The sequence below is a fragment of the Sycon ciliatum genome, chromosome 10 (assembly GCF_964019385.1).
Source record: "Sycon ciliatum chromosome 10, ocSycCili1.1, whole genome shotgun sequence".
NCBI lineage: Eukaryota > Metazoa > Porifera > Calcarea > Leucosolenida > Sycettidae > Sycon > Sycon ciliatum.
The window spans coordinates 25900095-25919633 of record NC_088652.1 but is presented as its reverse complement, the minus strand read 5'-3'; the positions used below and the strand labels follow the sequence as shown (position 1 = coordinate 25919633).

Genomic DNA, 19539 nt, shown 5'->3' with positions numbered 1-19539 from the left:
CGGACACCCACGCTGCATACTGTAAAAGCAGAAAATTTCGGTGGTGTAATATTTTCGGTATTCGCCAAAATCGGCGGTTCGGTAGCGGGAAATTTTCGGTAAAACCCGTTCTCCGGGTAGGTGTACTAGTACTACATGTATACAGTATCGGTTGTACCGAAAATTTCGGTGCGTTTTATTTTCGGTAAAAATTGTCGGCACCGAAGTTACCGAAAATAAAACACCACCGAAAATTTCTGCTTTTACAGTACATGGTATGGGCGCACGTGAGCCACGCTGTGGCCCAGTGTGGGGACACTTGTTCGATTCCGCATACAAATGCGTGGAAAAGAAGTTCTCTAATCGCTGGAACTTGTGATTTCTTTCGATATAGACTACTGGTCTTCAAGGTATACAATTGTAGTGACCCAACGAAGTGGAATTTTACCCACCACATACACCAACACCTATTGCTGATCCACACCCTACCTAGACTCTCTCCCACATTTATCAACCCGACACTTCCATTACGCCACTCCACCTTCTACGCACACCAACACCTTCTACCAACCTACACTTCTACCCGAAGGGTGTACCCCTTCCCACCTGTATCGACCCGCACCTAACCTTCACCATTAACTTAGATACATGTATTTCCCACCTTCACCTTCTCACCTCACCTCATCTCACCACCATCACTCCCTATTAACCCGTGCCACCACCCAAAGCCCTCCATTCTTTATCCACTGACGATGTTGTTCAGAACAACGAAACGTCTGGAGAAGTATCGTAAAAATTTCTATCGTTATTAAATGTTATCAAATATACCACTCTTTGGTCTAGAAAGAATACTTTTTGAAGTGGAATTTGCGGAATACAACGTTCGAGACGGCTCAACAAGTCAAGAGTAAAGTGCGAATTTACTATGTACGCGAATGAGAAAACCTACTTGTTTCCCTGCAGCGCTAGTCACGTGCGCCTTCAGTGAATACGTGCCATTAAGTGTTCATAATTATAGCCGAAGTTCTCTATAACAGCAATGCATTCACACAGTACCAGTAGCAAGTCATGACGGCACTTGGTCTACATGCGGCCCTTTAAGATATGTCTGAAGAGGGGCTGAGGCTTCCTGCAGCTTCATCTGTGAAAGGAATTCGGGTGGACACACCCATTCCCATAGCGCTGCACATCCGAACCAGTTCCGTTATTTTACAACGTTTCGGCACTTGGCCATCGTCAGGTAACAATGAATACAGTGGAAGATATGGTTCGTTATAAACGAAATGGGTTCGCTGCAAAGGGTCAATTTTTGTATGGGTTCAAATAGGGACATGGGCAATGGTTCGCTATACCTCGAAATTCGTTATATGCAAATTCGTTATACAGTAGGTCCCCGATTACCCGGATCGCCTGGCCAGGCAGGGCAATGGAAAAATAACGGCTTTTTTCCTGATTTTCCCCACGTGAAGCACCATTCAAGCGATGCACAAGATGTATGACAAGTTTAATGTACTTGTACAACAACGGTTGGAGTCAAACTGTGTAATGATAGTGTCATTTTGAGTGACTGATTTCCGTTTCTGTTATTCCTTTGATACTCTGTGTGTATGTATGTGTGTGTGTGTGCGCGCGCGCGTGCGCGCGCGTGTGTGTGTGCGTACGTGCGTGTGTGTGTGTGTGTGTGTGTGTGTGTGTGTGTGTGTGTGTGTGCAGCCAGTGAGCAAGACAAGCGGATAACCAGCACTCTGGGACATGGCATCGTACAGCTCCTCCACGCTGGCTGCTGCTCTCTTAGCCTGCGTACTAGGACTGTTGAGCTCGCCTCTGGACCTATGCCAGGCGCAGCGTAAGTGTGCATCATGTGTATGTGTGTCCATAGCTTGGAGGATAAGGGGTGGTGGTGGAGGTGGAGGTGCAGGGACGAAATCCTGTCCGGCTCAAGAAGCAAAAGTCGAAATACACCGAAAAGCGTGTTTATACAGGCGCAATGTAAGTTTGCATCATGTTTATTATTGTAAGACATGTTATTATAACGAGTCGCAAATTTAACGATTGTCCAAAATTCATAGGTTAACGAGAAGATATGTTAACGATCTTGCAGTATTCTGCCATATCCACACACAGCATATATGAAGCAGTACGGCCTCAACGGATCTTATTATAACGAAGAAATGTCATCCGTTAAAACGTTAGATTTGCTTCCTCGTTATATATACATGTCTTACAGTATGTGTCCATAGCTTGGAGGATAGGGTGGGGATGGGGGGGGGGGGGGGGGGGGGTAAAGGTGCAGGGACGAAATCCTATCCGGTTCAAGAAGCAAAAGTCGAAATATACCGAAAAGCACGTTTATACAGGCGCAACGTAAGTTTGCATCATGTGTTTGTGTCCAATAGCTTGGAGGAGAAGGCGGTGGGGGTGGAAAGCAAAAGTAAGCTACAGCTGTATGAAGAACGTAGCGTCGATTATCAAAGGGCACAATGCTGCAAAACTTCCCCTCCCTACCCGCCTCTCTGCTGTGTTATTATCACTGCCACCCATATATGCATTCGAATATTATGCAGCTTCCCAAAGAATTCCCGCCTCAACCCCTGATGTCCCTGCATGCTAATTTCCACAAGACCACGGAAGTAACAACTTCCTTGTCTTTTAGCACACCCACAGAACACGAGCAGTTTGATTTTTGTGCCATCTGGCCACGGTTCAGGATTGATATTATGAGGGTGAAATAATGAAAATCAATCTTCCATCATTTTCTCCTCCGCCACCTTCAGATTTGCCTCGACCAAGGCTTCAGCCTTGGCCGTCGCCAGTTCCGCTTCTCTTCTTCTCAGTTGTTCCTCGCGCTCCGCCGCGACAGCAGGAGGAGGCGGCTTTGGGGCCGCCTCTCCCGCTGCGGCCACGGTGCCCTTCGTATGCCGGTCTTTGATAGGATGCTGAGCCGGTTTCTCGCCGCCAACACCGAGCGTGGACGCTCGGCGCTGTTGGTCCGACCGGTCCTGGGGACCCCCTCTTCCCCACGGCATGGCCGTTTGGGAGAGGGCCCCGGGGACCGTGCACCATCCCTCTGCCGGTGAGTTACTGGGCCTGGCGATGAGCTTCGAGATGGTTCGACTGCCGCGTTGAGCGACCTGATGGCTGAATGCAGCTGCGTCAGCCCTTGCTGCAAGCGGCGGATCACCCTTGCCGAATTAAATTGGCGCATGGCCTCAAGGGCGGCGGCCGACTGTCCGAGCGCCTCGTGCAGCTCACGGAGATTATCTGCGGGCGGGTTGTTCCGTTTGGGTGGCATCTATAACAACCAGGTCAAACAGAGAACACAGACGTTGGGATCCTGGTCACAGCACCAAATGTCGCATCCCTGCGAGGTTCGTTGCCTGTCATGATCGCTCACAACCCAACCAAATCCAACCGCCAGGCGGTCGACCAATATAGTCGACGACCCAACTTAGTGTTCTGCTCACCTTGGTTACACACGAAGCGAAGACAACGGGTAGAGGATCTGAGAGTCTCATGCTATTACTCAAGTCTGGGAGAGAGTTAATTGTGTAGAGTTATGAGGTGACATTGTTCTTTTATGCACTGAGAAGACGAGATAGAGAAGTTCGTGCAAAGCACAGCGTGATAGTTCTGAGAAGGCGGCGATAATAACAGGTTTTACAACGCATGCATGGCAAGAAAACAGGAAAAGATCAATAGTTCAATAACGGAAACGACAATGAATAAGAAGCACAAACGGAGCAAAAGGCCGGATCGGGACATAGTACGTCTCCGCGGAAATCTTTGAATTATATGGATCACGTCGGGGAGCCCGATCACCCGACGTGATAGAACAGCGTAACTCCGGCGGGATGTTGTTTCATATCCGCGTCCCTTTTCCGGGAACTTCACCGGCGGGCCCTTCGCGGGTCACCGCGGCGTCGCTGTACCACGCTTGTCACGCCTTCCTTTTGCGCCTTCATTTTGCGCGCGGTTCCCCGCTCTTTTGCGCACGCCTCTCGTTCTTCTGCACTCAGCTCTCATTTTTCTGCACTCAGCTCTCATTCTTTTGCGCACGGCCCTTCGTGTCTTGCACGAAGCGCGAAAGGGATCATGGAAATCAATAGGACTTCTCAGTCACATGATTTTGCATGAAGCCTAGAGCGTACATTCCAGGAAGTCAAGAACTTCCTAGAACATTCCTAGAACATTCCACGCGAGAACCTACCTGACCAGGTTCCGGCGGTGAATCATACGATGTGTCCTGTCCAAGAGACATGACACCAACGTGGGATATCACGCCTAAAAAGCATGACACCTACGCGGAACAGCGCGTGCCGCTCAACCTACATGCTCAACACGTGGGACAAGACACTGGCCAAACCACGTGATAGTATAGATTGTGACAGCTCAATCACAGAGCTGCACACTACACAGATCCTGCTGTCACAAGATCTGTCAAACCGCGAGGGTCACGTCCAGGACGTGACATGTGTATGTGTGTGTGTGTGTGCGTGTTACTATGTGTGTGCGTGTTAGCATGTGTGTGTGTGTGGTGTGTGAGCGAGATTAAGCGCGTACTTGTTAGTGCTAGACCTGCGCCTACTGCATCTGCCTCTGAAATAGCCCGTCCCTGTATACATTCACGTGATTACTCCTCTCGCTATCGTATTATCACACCTCTCTCCACTTAGATATACCAGCGCTGCCTTCTATTCCATTATCGTCTGATGATTGGTTCAGCCATGAAACTCTAAGTCACAACGGAATTTATTTGCCAAGGTTTTCATTGTGTGCCTTTGTGTAATAATAATAATAAGGCCAAACTAAAAAAGGTGTGTGGTTCGACTAACATGGACATTTTTTTACGGGCGGGCGGATTTAAAAAAAAATATATATATTTTAGTACATGTAAATACACTGTACTGCCTTTAGACACCCAGTACATCGGCATTATTACGCAGTGTTATGCCATACATGTTGTATAAAGGGATCACTGGCTAATACTTTGAAACATTGTGTGGCAGAAATGTGACTTAGAAGTATGTGTGACTCAGCCCTCCGGACCCAATGAACAGTGCTATGGCAGATGTGTTGAGTAAAGAGTATGGTGGCAAATCGTGAAATCTACATTAATTAATTGGAGCATTGTACAGCAGAAACGGTAAAGGGAAAACAGACTGTGACTTGTAATGGGGAGAAAGACTTAGTTTTTGGTGCAGTATGCTCTACTACGGTTAGTCTGCTAGATGTAAATATATCGCACCAGTCATATGATGTGGAACGATGATGTGGAACACTTTGGTCTACCGGCTACCCTCTGGATGATTTTCAGTGGAAATAGTACCACTTCGAAGTACTCTTTTGTCACTTTTTGTTGAAGTAGTGACGTTAAAAGTTACGGGCAGTACCCGGTCCGGGACCGCTCGGATAGGCGAGGTATGAGTGTATGCACACTTGGGATGCCATTCGGGTACCCGTGTGGTCCTCGTTATGACTGTGTATCTAGGCTTGTGTTCAAAACAGGCTTCTATACGAGACAGGCTTTAGTACAAGACACTACCGACACGTCGCGTTTTGATCACACAACACCCGCGTCATTGTGTGCTGTACTCCCTGTGTGTGTGTGTGTGTGTGTGTGTGTGTGTGTGTGTGTGTGTGTGACTTCTGTGTTGTGCGTCCCTGTTGCGTTCCTGTTGCGTCCCTGTTGCGTCCCTGTTGCAGCCACTGTGACCCATTGTGTCAGCCCAGCAGCGGCGGCAGGCCTCATGGATTCGTGCAAAACCAACCGATCGTCTGGTGCTGATAAAACACTGGCTGGCGTCTTCGGACAAACGCCAAGCATCCTGCCTGAAGATGCCAAGTCTCTGTAAGTGTGATATCGATGCATGTCTATTCAGGGACGTAGCTGGTCCCCCTTTTACGGGGTGCACGGCCGCATATGTGTAAGATGGCTGGTGCATGTCCGTGCATGCTGAAATAGGTCGAAATTGTTAGGGGGGGGGGGGGGGTGCACGTTCCCCCATGCACCATGTGAGTTACCCGCCTGTGTCTTCTTATGTGCTGACGTCACTAAGACGTCACTAGAACTCTGCACGCACGCAGGCCCACCTGTTCGACCTTCCCCATTTGCTGTTGTGTATTTGCCGTCCGAGGGGTGACTTCCTTGTTTTTTTTGTTTGTCTTATGGAATATATTTAAACAGCCTTGTCAATGCTGCGGCGACTGCTCTTTGTTGCGTATCGGTTTTAATGGAAAGACTTTCAATAAAACCGATCCGCAAACACCGCCCATGCCACACGTTGTGAATTCACTACTATCCTACAGGATTTCTATGTGAGTTCATATTATGTGATTTGTGATTGTTGTTCATCACAGGAGCTTTAGTGGGTTCACGCCAGGATCACTGCCTGCCAATGTCTTTTATCCCTTTAGTAAACTCACCAAACTGTAAGTTGGGTTCAGTGAGCTTTTTCAGTAGCCATGTGCGTGCGTGCGTGAGTGCGCACGCGTGCGCATGCGTGTGTGTACATGTGTGTATGTGTGTGTGCATGTGTGTGTTTGTGCATTTGTTTGTGTGAGTGTGTGTATGTGTGGATGTATGTGCATATGCATGTGTGTGCCTGCCTGCCTGCCTGCCTGACATGCACGTCTATCTGCGTGTTTGTATAATGTGTTTGAAAATCTGAAGCACAGAACAGCAGGCAAGCTATGTATTGTGTACATGTATCAACACCAGGCTCTTCTCTTGTTGCACAGACGCAGTTCTGTCGTCAACTCTAGTTATTGTCCAACCAAGAGCATGTCTTTTTTGCATTCACTTATGATCTATGTGGAGACAATTTTCCACTGATGATTGGAACAGGAGAATCGATTCTGGAAATAAGAACACGTAAAACTCTTTACAAGTAGTCATGTTGCATGGTGATATCTGCAGCATTCATAATTTTAACTCTTTACAAGTAGTCATGTTGCATGGTGATATCTGCGGCATTCATAATTTTTAGGGCTCTGATTAAATTGTCTAATGCTCTTGCTCATTCCCTTACAGGGACATTCTAAATTGTACCGATGGTGACCTATCTCTCTATGACTACGTTTTCAATCGTAACAATCTGCTTTCAGAAATGTAAGGATTCGTCGCACTGCATTCAATACATTGTACCAGGGGCGTCACACACGGTACAACCAGTACGGCCATGGTCGCACCACTTTGAGTCCAGGCGTCCAGGATGGCCCGCCCAGTTCATCCAAAAAAGCAATAGCAGAGACCTGAAACGGGTCCTATTGGCCGAAAAATCCCATTTTTTCCCCAGGGCAGGGGCACCCCTGACCCCGATCGTACCACTCCCATGTGACGCCCCTGTGTACTCATACCGAATTGATGGCATTGCCGCAATGACTTGTGAGCCTGTGCTCTGTGTGGTGGGGATTGTGTGGCCTTACTGTCTGTGCGAGAGTCGTTAGTCCTTTGCAGCCCATTGTGTGCTGTATTTGCGGCGTGTACTGCATGTGTACAGCGATGTTTAGGATTGATGTGTATGCGTGCAATAGTAGAGGTCAAAACTCAAAAAGGATAACATCTATCTATCATTGGATGTACTTGCTGTGGTGATGCCTGGCGTCATCCACTGACATATGCATCGTATTCACCTTGCTTTCTTTCCTCATCTCGGTGCATTGTGTGTGTGTGTGTGTGTGTGTGTGTGTGTTCTGTCTCTGCAGTAACATAGTAAGCTGTTCCCTTCCCTCCCTGACAGGACAAATCTTTACCGGATGTGTGCAACTTCGCAAGATGTAAGTCCAGCTGACAATGCATACAGTAATGCGTGAAACTCTCCATTGTCCATGTGAACCAACAAATGTTTCTGCGTCGCTGCATCTATCTGCTTGGTCTTGTACTGGTTTATCGGTCTGTGTTCTCCCACTTTCCCGTTTCCTATCTGTGTCTTGTCTGTGAGTCTATCCGCCTTCTTGTCGGTGTGTCTGTCCACGTTCTTGTCTGTGTGTGTCTGTCCACGTTCTTGTCTGCGTGTCTGTCCAAGTTCTTGTCGATGTGTGTCTGTTCACATTCTTGTCTATGTGTCTGTCCACCTTCTTGTCGATGTGTCTGTCCACCTCACGTGTGCGTCAATTTGCCTTTCTGTGTGTGCATCTGACTGCCTGCCCGTTTGTCCACCTACCTTAGTCTGTATATACATCTCTGAACCGGGCCACTGTGCTTGTATACCTGGCTGTGAATTCAAACATTCCTTCTTCTGTGCTTGCGTGTAGATCTTTCATATCAACATCCACCCACACTCTGCCTCCAGAGTTGTTTCATGATGCCACCGGGCTAACCGACTTGTAAGTGTCTCACAACGCTGCTATCGGTGCAGTCTGGTCGTGTGTGTGTGTGTGTGTGTGTGTGTGTACGTGTGTGTACGTGTGTGTGTGTATGTGTGTACGACTGTGTATGGTATGGCGGGTACACATGCCCTCTACAGTAGGAAACACGTTTTGGTGGGCAAAAAGTTGGTCCGGCGATAACCTGACCAACTGGACCGGTTCCGGCGGGCCTTTGCTATTCCTTTGCTTGAACCCTGTTGTGAATAGTTAATACATTTGGCATTGCTGTTCATCCCCTTTGCTGCAGTGTAATGTCAGGATCACTAATGGCAACTCTACCTATCGGACTGTTTGACGCCTGTCCTCAGCTAGCTCGCATGTAAGCCACTTCACAGCCAAATGGGTTCTTATTGTGCGATGTACATACCCGATGTGAGGACAGCTCTAAGTCATCACCACGGGTTTTAAGTTCTGGTATTGTAACGTCAATGGACATCCAGTGGACAATATAGCCACTGTTGTCAGGTGGTTGCTTATGCGTTGATATCTACGGCTTGACAGTTCAAGTTGATATCTACGGCTTTGCAGTTCAAGTTGATATCTACGGCTTGACAGTTCAAGTTGATATCTACGGCTTGACAGTTCAAGTTGATATCTACGGCTTGACAGTCAAGTTGATATCTACGGCTTGACAGTTCAAGTTGATATCTACGGCTTGACAGTTCAAGTTGATATCTACGGCTTGACAGTTACAAAGAAGAGAAAACATGCATTCAGTGGACTGTTCTCCACGCTCTTCTGTTCCTATAGCGATAGGAGAGCTCAGTGTGTAGGTCTTGCCAAAAAGCCCAACCAGTCTCAGCGGGCTTCTATATTTCTGTTTCAGTTCTCTCTCGTTCTCTTCCTCTCTCTCGCTCTGTCTCTCGCTCTTTCTCTGTGTCGGTGTCTGTGTCTATTTCTATTTCCATTTCTCTTACACCAACGCATATGGCCGATTGGTTTGCAGGCCTGCCTGCGAATCATGAGGTCCCGAGTTCAAGACCCGCGCTGGTAGCAGGGAGCGTGTAAAAAGACTTTTTACGCGTGTTGAACTGTGCCGACACCCACGGTCAACTGGGTACTCACAGCTCGGAGTGAGAATAACAAGTGTAACAACTTGATGAGTCGAGGAATAGATACTCAATGGGAGTAGATAGCATGGCATATATAGGGGGAGAGCATAGGTGATAACTAACACAAGGAATATGTCACAACAAGGATGGCAGTTCACAGGGTTATGGGCCGTTACACGCCCGATTGGTTGAGAGACTAACCTCCTCTCCCCTGACTCACTTGTGAGGTCTGCATTCGCCACTAAGGTTAACAGACATAGTGGTGGCCTGCGGATGCGAAGGCTAGTTTGTGTGTTTCTGAACGAACATTCAAGCGATCCCGACGCGGATCCCGCGAATATTATTATTATTATTTCTCTTACAAGGATGCAGTGAATGGGATTTTCGGTCTTTGACCACTTTGCTGGTGGGCTGATCTACTCACCTTCCACCGCTTTAGGAGCTGCTATTGGTGTCGGGGTCCCAACGCATCCCAACACTCAACAGTATACTATCAGTTATAGTTACATTACATTATATTACTGAAACGGAAAGCCATCTTTGTCTCCAACCAAAGCAACAACTCGCGGAGCAACCAAAGAACAACTAAACTGAAAAGAAGAACCACATGGTTCAAAACCAATACACAAACCCGGCCCGGGCCGTATCGCGTATGCCAGCGACACGTGCATGAAAGCAAGTACAGAATGCAGAAAAGTAGCTTGCATGAAAAGTGCGTAGCGTTCACACCTAGGCTGTATGCTAACCCGCACTACAACTCGCGTACTATACAAAGGACTAGTACTGCGCAGTAGGCACGCATTCAAATATGCTGTAGACATGCACTGCATAAATCTCCAAGTCCTCGTACAAACTGTGCAGTGCTGCAAAGGTACAAATAAATAAATATCAAACAAATAATATTATCAATGTGCAGGTCAGCGACATCCTCCCCACCAAAACCTAGTGCAGGTTTTATAAGTTCAACCATTGCCTGTCGCTATACGCTGGGCGAGCGGAGAAGGTAGCGGATCATCCCACTTGCCTTGTTCCTTCCAGGCCTCTTGCAGGCGGATCTTGCCTGTCAATACTGCCGGTGACACCAAGTCGAGCGGATCAAATGTCGCTGCTATGCACTTCAATGGGGTGCGCCTCGTCCATGTCTTCCAGAGTGGCAGTTGACACTGCATCGCTACGTCAGAGGGAGAGTGTGCCGGCTGTCAAACACTAGACGGCACTGAGGGCATTGCCTGTAGCTGCTGAGGTGCTATGGCTGTTGCTGCTGCTGCTATAGCTGAAATCACTGCTACCATTGCTACTGTTATCATGAAGCAGGGTATGGTGTTTGCTGCCACACTTGCTGCAAGTAACACTACTATCACACATTCTCCGGCTGTGCCCTGTCCGCAGGCAACGATAGCAAAGGCCATTGGTTTGCGCATACTCGCGCCGCAGAGCAACAGGCATTCTGTGGAGCTTGTTCTCATCATCGGCAGTGGACAGCGTGAAGCACTGTGCTGATGCACCCTCGCACTCCCAGGCCACAGGCTTCTTGTCAGATACAGATACACCATGGGCCTCCTGATACGCTGTACCCAGCTCCGTGATCTCTGCCAACGTTTTCTCGCCGATCTTGTTTTCCAGCAAGTACGCACGGAGGTCAAGCGAGCATCCCTGGAGCACAAATTGGCGGACGATTGCCATGAACATCTCACTGTTCCCACTGCTCTGCTTCTGGCCCTGCGGCCCTCCAGATAGCAATGCCCACTCTTGCACCAGTTGCACTACATGGGTTACGTACCGGAAAAACGTGTCCTCCGTCTGCTGATGCAGAGACAAGAGCTCGGACCACGTCTTCTCGGCAGTCTTGCCAAAACTACGTGTCACTTGAACTTTAGCGCTATCATAAGTTGTGACATGATCCAGCACCGGTTCAAGCCTTGTCCCCATCGCAGCCGAACGGAGGGCCAACAACCATGTCGATTTTTCGTAGCCATTTTGCTGAACAACAGCCTCAAATGATATCAAATAACGCCGGATGTCCTGTTTGTCGGTGTATTTCGGCACATCCAACTTGTGGGGGCGCTTCTGCACGTCGTTACTGTCACTACCACTCGCGGCTTGGAGTTTTTCTATCTCCTTCTTACTGTCCAGCTCCTTCTCAGCGATTCGTTCTGCACGGTCTTGTGCTCTCTGGTCCCTATCGGTTGCTTCGGTGAGCTTGCGCTCCACGAAAGAGACCAGTGCCTCGCCAGAATATCCGTAATCCTTGCCAAGCTTTAGGTAACTCGTCTCCAAGTTCATCCATCCAAAAGCCTCAGCGCTTCCACCAGTACCAGGCGATTTCCCTTCGGCTTCGGACTCGGCCATGCTAAGCCAGCACGCTACGATGCACGATTCAAATTTTACTGGGTGGTCGCCAAATATTGGTGTCGGGGTCCCAACGCATCCCAACACTCAACAGTATACTATCAGTTATAGTTACATTACATTATATTACTGAAACGGAAAGCCATCTTTGTCTCCAACCAAAGCAACAACTCGCGGAGCAACCAAAGAACAACTAAACTGAAAAGAAGAACCACATGGTTCAAAACCAATACACAAACTGTTATGGATTGCATGCATGTTATGTGCAACGTCACAGTCCTAGATTACATGCATGCTATGTGTGACGTCATTATCAGATTATCTTAGCTACTGTTACCATGCGCGTAGTTACTGTTGCCATGCGCGTAGTTACTGTTGCTATGCAGCACTCACTGTATCTAGAGTGTGCGCATGTGTGTAATGTGCTTCTCCTTGGATCCATCTTGGCGTCCTGTGCTGCATGTCTTTCCTCTCTGGTTTTACCTTTACTTCCATGTTCCCTTTCAATGCAATGTATTTCTAAACTCTCCGATCCGTGTGTATCAGTGGAACTGTGTATGAGTAGTGTGCGGGCTGAATGCGAACCACAACAATTGGCGACGAAGATAAACTGCAGGCCGCGATTAAAAGTTGAACGATGGATGATTCCGGAGATGAAAAGCCATTGAAGCGTCTCGATGTCACCGGTCCTGCCCATGTCGTGGCAGAGCGCTGGCGGAAATGGAAGAGATCTTTCTCGTATTATGTCGTAGGGAAGGGCATAACGGACAAGACTCGGGCTAAGGCCTTACTTCTGCATTTCGGCGGAGAAGGAATTCAAGACATATACGATACCTTGGAGTCGTCCATAGACCAAACTGCTGGAGACGCGCTGAAGGCGCTGACAGACGCTTTGGATGGACATTTTGCCGTCACTGCCAACGAGCCCTACGAGCGGCACATTTTCCGACAGATGGCCCAGAAAGAGAAAGAGACTGTGGCCCAGTTCGTAACTCGACTCAGGAATCAAGCGAAATTTTGTAATTTCACTGACGAAGAAGACCAAATCCGAGATCAACTGATCCAAGCCATGTCGGACCCGAAGCTGCGCCAGAAACTCCTGGAGGAGAAGAATATCAAACTGAAAGATGCCCTGGTGAAAGCCAGACAGCGGGAACTGGCGACTGTGCAAGCACGGAGCATGGACAGCTCTGCAGAATCGTCCATTCATCAGCAACGATCGTCGTCGTCAGGACCTCACGCTAACTCGTCAGGCAGACATCGTCACTCTGGTGCGGGACCACGTGGAGGTGGTACACAGACTCAATCAGCAACGAGGAATGCTGACTCGGAGTGTTTTTCGTGTGGCCGGAAAGGTCATTTCTCACGTAGCCCTGAGTGTCCAGCACGCGGAAAAAAATGTTCAAACTGTGGGAAAGTTGGACATTTTGCTGTTGTCTGTCGGTCGCAGAGGAAGAAGGACAAGGGAGGACAGCAGCGCAGAGTGCATGATTTGTCTGCTGACGCAGAGCAACAGGACAAGAGCAAGCAGAGCGCCAGTGAACCAGCCAGCAACTCCTACTCGTGCGAAATGTACAATGTCGGCCGAGTGGGTAGTAGCTCAAACAAACCAGTGTTCGTCGATCTGGAGATAAATGGAGATCATCTTCTCATGGAGCTCGACACAGGAGCTGAGCACACCGTCATTCCGGAGAAGCTGTGGCAAGCTAAGTGGTCAGATGTGTCGTTGTGTAAATCGGATATTCGTTTGTGTGCATTTGGTGGAACTGACATTCCTGTTCTTGGTGAAGCCCGTGTTAGTGTGAAGTGTAATGCACAGGTCGTTGAGTGTTTTCTACTCGTTGTAAAAGAGGGCTCTTGTGCACTGCTGGGTAGAGATTGGTTGAGACATATTCGTCTCGATTGGCAAGCCATTTCAGCGTCTTTGCACACAGTCGATCAGCAGCCAGAGTCTGCAGAAGTGTTTAGTGAGTTTTCAGACGTGTTTTCTGACACTCTTGGCTGCATTTCTGAACACATAGCAGAAATTCGTTTGCGAGATATGGCTGTGCCCCGATGTATCCCTGCACGTCCGGTACCGTATGCGTTACGTACCCAGGTAGATCGTGAACTTGATCGTCTAGAGCGTGAGGGCATTATTAAGAAGGTGGAGGCTGCAGAGTGGTCTTCACCAGTTGTAGTTGTACGCAAGCGCAATGGAGACATTCGTTTGTGCGCGGATTTCAAAGTATCCATCAACAAACACATTGATCCACAGCAGTACCCCATACCAAATCCCACAGATCTGTTGTCGTCTCTGGGTGGGGGCAGAGTGTTTTCTAAACTGGGTTTACGGCAAGCGTACGCGCAGCTGAAGCTCAGCGCGGAAAGCCAGAAGCTATGTGTCATCTCGACACATCGTGGTTTGTATGCGTATACAAGGTTGCCATTTGGTGTCTCCAGTGCCCCGTCGATTTGGCAGCGCGTCATCGAACAAATCGTACAGGGTCTTGATGGTGTATCTGTATATTTCGATGACTTACTTATTGCTGCAGGTTCACGGCGAGATCATGACATCCGCCTGAGGCGAGTTTTAGCCCGTTTCCGGAGGTATGGCATTCGTGTTAGTAGGGAAAAGTGTGTTTTCCTACAGGACAGTGTTCAGTATCTCGGGTATACCGTTTCTAAGAGCGGCATAGCCCCGAACGACGACAAGGTGAGAGCTATCTCTGCTGCTCCACCGCCGCACGATGTCGCTTCGTTACAGTCATTTCTTGGCATGGTAAATTTCTATTGTCGTTTCGTACCGAGCCTGTCTACCATGTTGCATCCTTTGCATTGTCTGCTGAAGAAAGGAACTGTTTGGTTATGGTCGGCTGAGTGCCAGAGTGCTTTCGATAGTGTGAAAGATGCATTGACCTCATCTCCTATCCTAACGCATTATCAGAATGACCTGCCTGTCGTGCTAGAAGTTGATGCATCTCCGTACGGAATTGGAGGTTGCCTATTTCACATTGATGAGCAGGGTGAGAAAAAGCCAATCTATTTTGTATCTCGTGCACTCACCGCTGCCGAAAAGAACTACAGCCAAATAGACCGCGAGGGTCTCGCTATTGTGTTCTCTATCAAGCACCTCCATCAGTTTCTGTATGGTCGTCATTTTGTGTTGCGTACTGACCATAAGCCGTTATTACGTATTCTGGGTGCTAATGTTGGCATTGGTAGCACTGTTGCTGCTCGTTTGCAACGCTGGGCTGTGTTTCTTGCCAGCTATGATTACAGTATTGAGCATGTGAAGGGTACTGACAATGTGACTGCTGACTGTTTGTCTCGTCTACCCCAGCCTTTGTCGGCAGAGCAGGAGTCTGTCCTCATTCATGCTATGAACGAATTTACCGCCGATCCATGTGGTGACATTCCTCTGTCTGCACCAGAGGTCGCCAAGGCAACTCAAGGTGATGAGGTATTGTCGGATGTGATGCGATTTCTCAGATTTGGTTGGCCTAGTGATGTAGCAGAACGTTTCGTACCGTACAGCCGCATTAGGGATGAATTGTCCATTGAACAAGGCTGTTTGCTCTGGAAAAGCCGTGTAATCATTCCCAGTACATTTCGACAAGCTCTCCTGCGGGAATTACATTCTGTGCACCTTGGCGTAAACAGAATGAAGTCAGTTGCCCGCTCATTCTTTTACTGGCCTAAGTTGGACTCTGATATTGCTGATTTGTGTGCATCGTGTGAGCTGTGTCAGCAATTTGCTCGAGCTCCCTCTAAGGAGGCTACACACCCGTGGGTTTACCCCAGCCGAGCTTTTGAGCGTGTGCATATAGATTTTGCCGAATTTGAGCACCGTTTCTTCTTTGTTGTCGTGGATGCCTACTCAAAATGGGTCGAAGTATTTGATATGGGCCGTGATTCCACTACGTCGAAGACAATTTCTTGCTTGATGAAATTGATTTCCCACTTTGGTATCCCAAAGTTTATTGTGAGCGATAATGGGCCTCAGTTCACGTCCCACGAGTTTGCGTCATTCTGTTCACAAAATGGCATCATTCACAAGCTCACGCCTCCCTACCATCCAGCATCTAACGGTCAGGCTGAGCGCATAGTCCAAGAGCTAAACAAATCGTTGAAGACACGTCCGCCCACTGTCTCGATTGCTGCTCAGTTGTGTCGTTTTTTGTTTGCCTATCGTACTACTCCGCATAGTACCACACGAGTTTCCCCTGCTGATTTGGTATTGCGATTCACCCCGACGTCCCGTTTTCCATGTTGCAGCCATCCTTTGGTGACACGATGCGTCAGCCAACGATGTCTTCTGGTCCGCCGTCTCGTGGTTTTGTTTCCGGCGATCGAGTTTGGTTCCTGAATCCTGTGCCCCGTGGTGGTCCAAAGTGGCTGAAGGGTGTGGTCCTGAAGCGCTTTGGCCCCCTGACCTACTCCGTTGAGTATGATGGTCGACAACGTACTATACACGTTGAGCATTTGCGCGCGTGCCAGTCGGATGGTACTTCTGTTTGTGTCGACATGTTTCCGTCGACTTCTCCACAAGTTCCAGACACGGCTCCTGTGCCTGTGTTGCCTCCACAGCAGCCATCCTCTCCGGTACTGCCTGTTCCTTCGTCACAACCTACTAGTCCAGTTGCAGTTTCGAGTCCTCAGCCGTCTCTTCCGTCATCTAGTACTACTGTGCCTAGTCCAGCGTCACCAGCTGCTAGCCCCTGTCCGCCTCTTCGTCGTTCTGGCCGTGAGCGTGCTGCTCCGAAGCGCCTGATTGAAGAGATGTAGACTCTTATCTGTACTGTGCAACTTTGCTGTTTACACAGGTTTACACTGTTCCTATTCCTTGAATATGTGACGGTTTGCTCTCAGTTTTTCTCGTTTTCTTTATTCTATCGTTTTCGGTTTTCCTTGGTCAAATGTGGATACTCCCCATTTCTCATTTTAGGGGGGAGGAGTGTTATGGATTGCATGCATGTTATGTGCAACGTCACAGTCCTAGATTACATGCATGCTATGTGTGACGTCATTATCAGATTATCTTAGCTACTGTTACCATGCGCGTAGTTACTGTTGCCATGCGCGTAGTTACTGTTGCTATGCAGCACTCACTGTATCTAGAGTGTGCGCATGTGTGTAATGTGCTTCTCCTTGGATCCATCTTGGCGTCCTGTGCTGCATGTCTTTCCTCTCTGGTTTTACCTTTACTTCCATGTTCCCTTTCAATGCAATGTATTTCTAAACTCTCCGATCCGTGTGTATCAGTGGAACTGTGTATGAGTAGTGTGCGGGCTGAATGCGAACCACAACAACAAACCCGGCCCGGGCCGTATCGCGTATGCCAGCGACACGTGCATGAAAGCAAGTACAGAATGCAGAAAAGTAGCTTGCATGAAAAGTGCGTAGCGTTCACACCTAGGCTGTATGCTAACCCGCACTACAACTCGCGTACTATACAAAGGACTAGTACTGCGCAGTAGGCACGCATTCAAATATGCTGTAGACATGCACTGCATAAATCTCCAAGTCCTCGTACAAACTGTGCAGTGCTGCAAAGGTACAAATAAATAAATATCAAACAAATAATATTATCAATGTGCAGGTCAGCGACAGCTGCACCTGTGCCTTAGATCTTTGCAGAGTGGTGTTGTTCCTATGGATGCTGAGAACTCAGTCTAACCGAGTTTCAAGCTAACGGTGAACTATTTGTTCTTCCTTCCTGTATGTGTGTGCGTGTGTCCAGCACTCTGACCGGGAATAGTAGGCTGATGGATCTTCCACAAGGCTTGCTCAGCACACATCCTCGCCCCTCGTCTGTACTTGTGTAAGTTTGATTAGCTTGCAGTGACGTTTGGCAGTTGTTGCTCATTGGCGTCGGAACCGGTGCGGCAGGTGCGGCCAAAGCCGCACGAATAATTTCATTAAAGTGAAACAAGGAAAATTGCAGGGCACAAGTTATGCGTTAGGCCATAGTCTTGGCTCACCATCAGAACAATTTCATCTTGTGACTTCTGAAGCAATGGAATATGGGCTATTTGTGCCCAATTTACCTATAGTTCTCCCGGGGAAAGACCCCGCACACCTAGCCCATTCATGGCCGGATCATTGCAAAATAAATACCTTCCCATGCCCCAGTTGCTCCAAAGGCAAATTAGGTTTTTGAACCCCGGACTGCATCTGGTTTGTGAAGTTGACTGTCATGGAGGACTGTAGTATTGAATTGCTTTATCTAAGCCAAGCAGCGTAAATGGACAAAATTCCGCATCAAGGGATAAAACCGTGCAACAAACGCTCTCAATAATGCAACCAAGAGGACTGTGCGATACTGTAAACCACCCAATGTTTGCGTCAATAAATCTTTGCAATCTCTCAGGACCAGCGAGTTTACGATGGCAAATGTTTGCGGAGCACTGTGGCCACACATACGCCCACTTCTGCTGGTGCTGGTGCTGCTGCTGCGGTGGCCTGATGGTTCTGCGCCATCTCGATAGGTAAATGCACTAAAGAAATCCAACCGCGAGTCAAAAGTATCGCCGCGTTTCTATTTCAATTACATCATGCATGCGACGACTCCAGTCATTTCGATGGCGTGGGTTCGAATCCCACCGCTGCCACCAATGTTGTAACTCGCTTTCTCTTCCTGCTCCCAGTTCCGTGCCATCTCCACACTTGTACAAATGGACGACGATAACTACATTTAGAAGACTGTTTATTGACACGACGACGAAACACAACTATACATGACGAACTCAAGACGAAGACATCATGAACTCGAGACGAAGACACACTGAACTCAAGACGAAGACAGCTTTTCACACCACAGCAACACGCGCATGCACCAACATGACGTACACACGACGTACACAAAATAACGTACTACAACACATGTTCCCAGAACGGATGTCAAGACTAAAGATTGCAAGAAATGGCCGGAGCTACTGTAAACTAGGCCTAGAACTAAGTTACATGTGTTCTACATGGACAATCGAAGGGACCACGGACCTAAGCCGGGACCCAATGCACGCTTGGACTACAAGGAACAACAGCACAAATCAAACTAACAAGACCGGGTGCTCACCTGAGGAGGCGCGCCAATGCGGAGCCTGGGCGTTCGTAGTACGTCATTAGGAACACCGGCTGACACAGCGACGAGCTTCAGGGTCGTGGATTCGATGAGTTGGGCGCCAAATGTCGTCTCGGATGGAGAACGGACGACTCCGTTTCACGGGGACCAGATGATCACCTGAGTAGGCGCGCCAATGCGGGGCCTGGGCGTTTGTAGTACGTCATTGCATGGTGGAGCGGCGACGAGAAGAGAAACACCGGCTGACACAGCGACGAGCTTCAGGGTCGTGAGGTGAAGACGAGCTAATAGTTGGGCACCAAATGTCGTCGCGCAAAGGACGAACTATCTCTTCGCATTCGTCCCGCCACACAAACAAAGGGTCTAGGAAAATGGTTGTTCTCGGTTGGAGAGAGATCTTTTTCTAAACCACACTTTACGACTCGAGGAGAGAACTGAACTCCCACAAGACAAGACAAGAGAATATATTGTGGGGACGTGGAAAAAGTGGGGAAAAAGTGGGGCGATGGAGACGAAATAGGTGCTCAAAAGTGGGGCGTGGAAGCGAAATAGGTGCTCAAAAGTGGGGCGGGGAAGCGAAATAGGTGCTCAAAAGTGGGGCGTGGAAGAGAAATAGGTGCTCAAAAGTGGGGCGTGGAAGCGAAATAGGTGCTCAAAAGTGGGGCGTGGAAGCGAAATAGGTGCTCAAAAGTGGGGCGTGGAAGCGAAATAGGTGCTCATGAACTACAT

The 19539-nt window shown here is 48.6% G+C and overlaps 2 protein-coding genes across 2 annotated transcripts in view; both read left to right on the top strand.

Annotated features, from left to right (window-relative positions):
- Positions 1-19539, top strand: part of LOC135825709 (uncharacterized) — a 61334-nt gene that overhangs the window by 970 nt on the left and 40825 nt on the right. The window contains exons 2-9 of the mRNA XM_065338328.1: positions 1693-1825; positions 5683-5827; positions 6337-6408; positions 7010-7087; positions 7684-7755; positions 8233-8304; positions 8594-8665; positions 17470-17550. Coding sequence (XP_065194400.1) covers positions 1732-1825; positions 5683-5827; positions 6337-6408; positions 7010-7087; positions 7684-7755; positions 8233-8304; positions 8594-8665; positions 17470-17550 — 686 coding nt within the window. The 5' untranslated portion in view covers positions 1693-1731. The remainder of the gene's footprint in view (positions 1-1692; positions 1826-5682; positions 5828-6336; positions 6409-7009; positions 7088-7683; positions 7756-8232; positions 8305-8593; positions 8666-17469; positions 17551-19539) is intronic.
- LOC135826175 (uncharacterized protein K02A2.6-like) lies at positions 12385-16309 on the top strand. Its single transcript, XM_065338805.1, has 2 exons — positions 12385-14442; positions 15070-16309. Exons 1-2 carry the CDS (start codon positions 12385-12387, stop codon positions 16093-16095), a joined length of 3084 nt encoding a protein of 1027 aa, XP_065194877.1. The 3' UTR covers positions 16096-16309.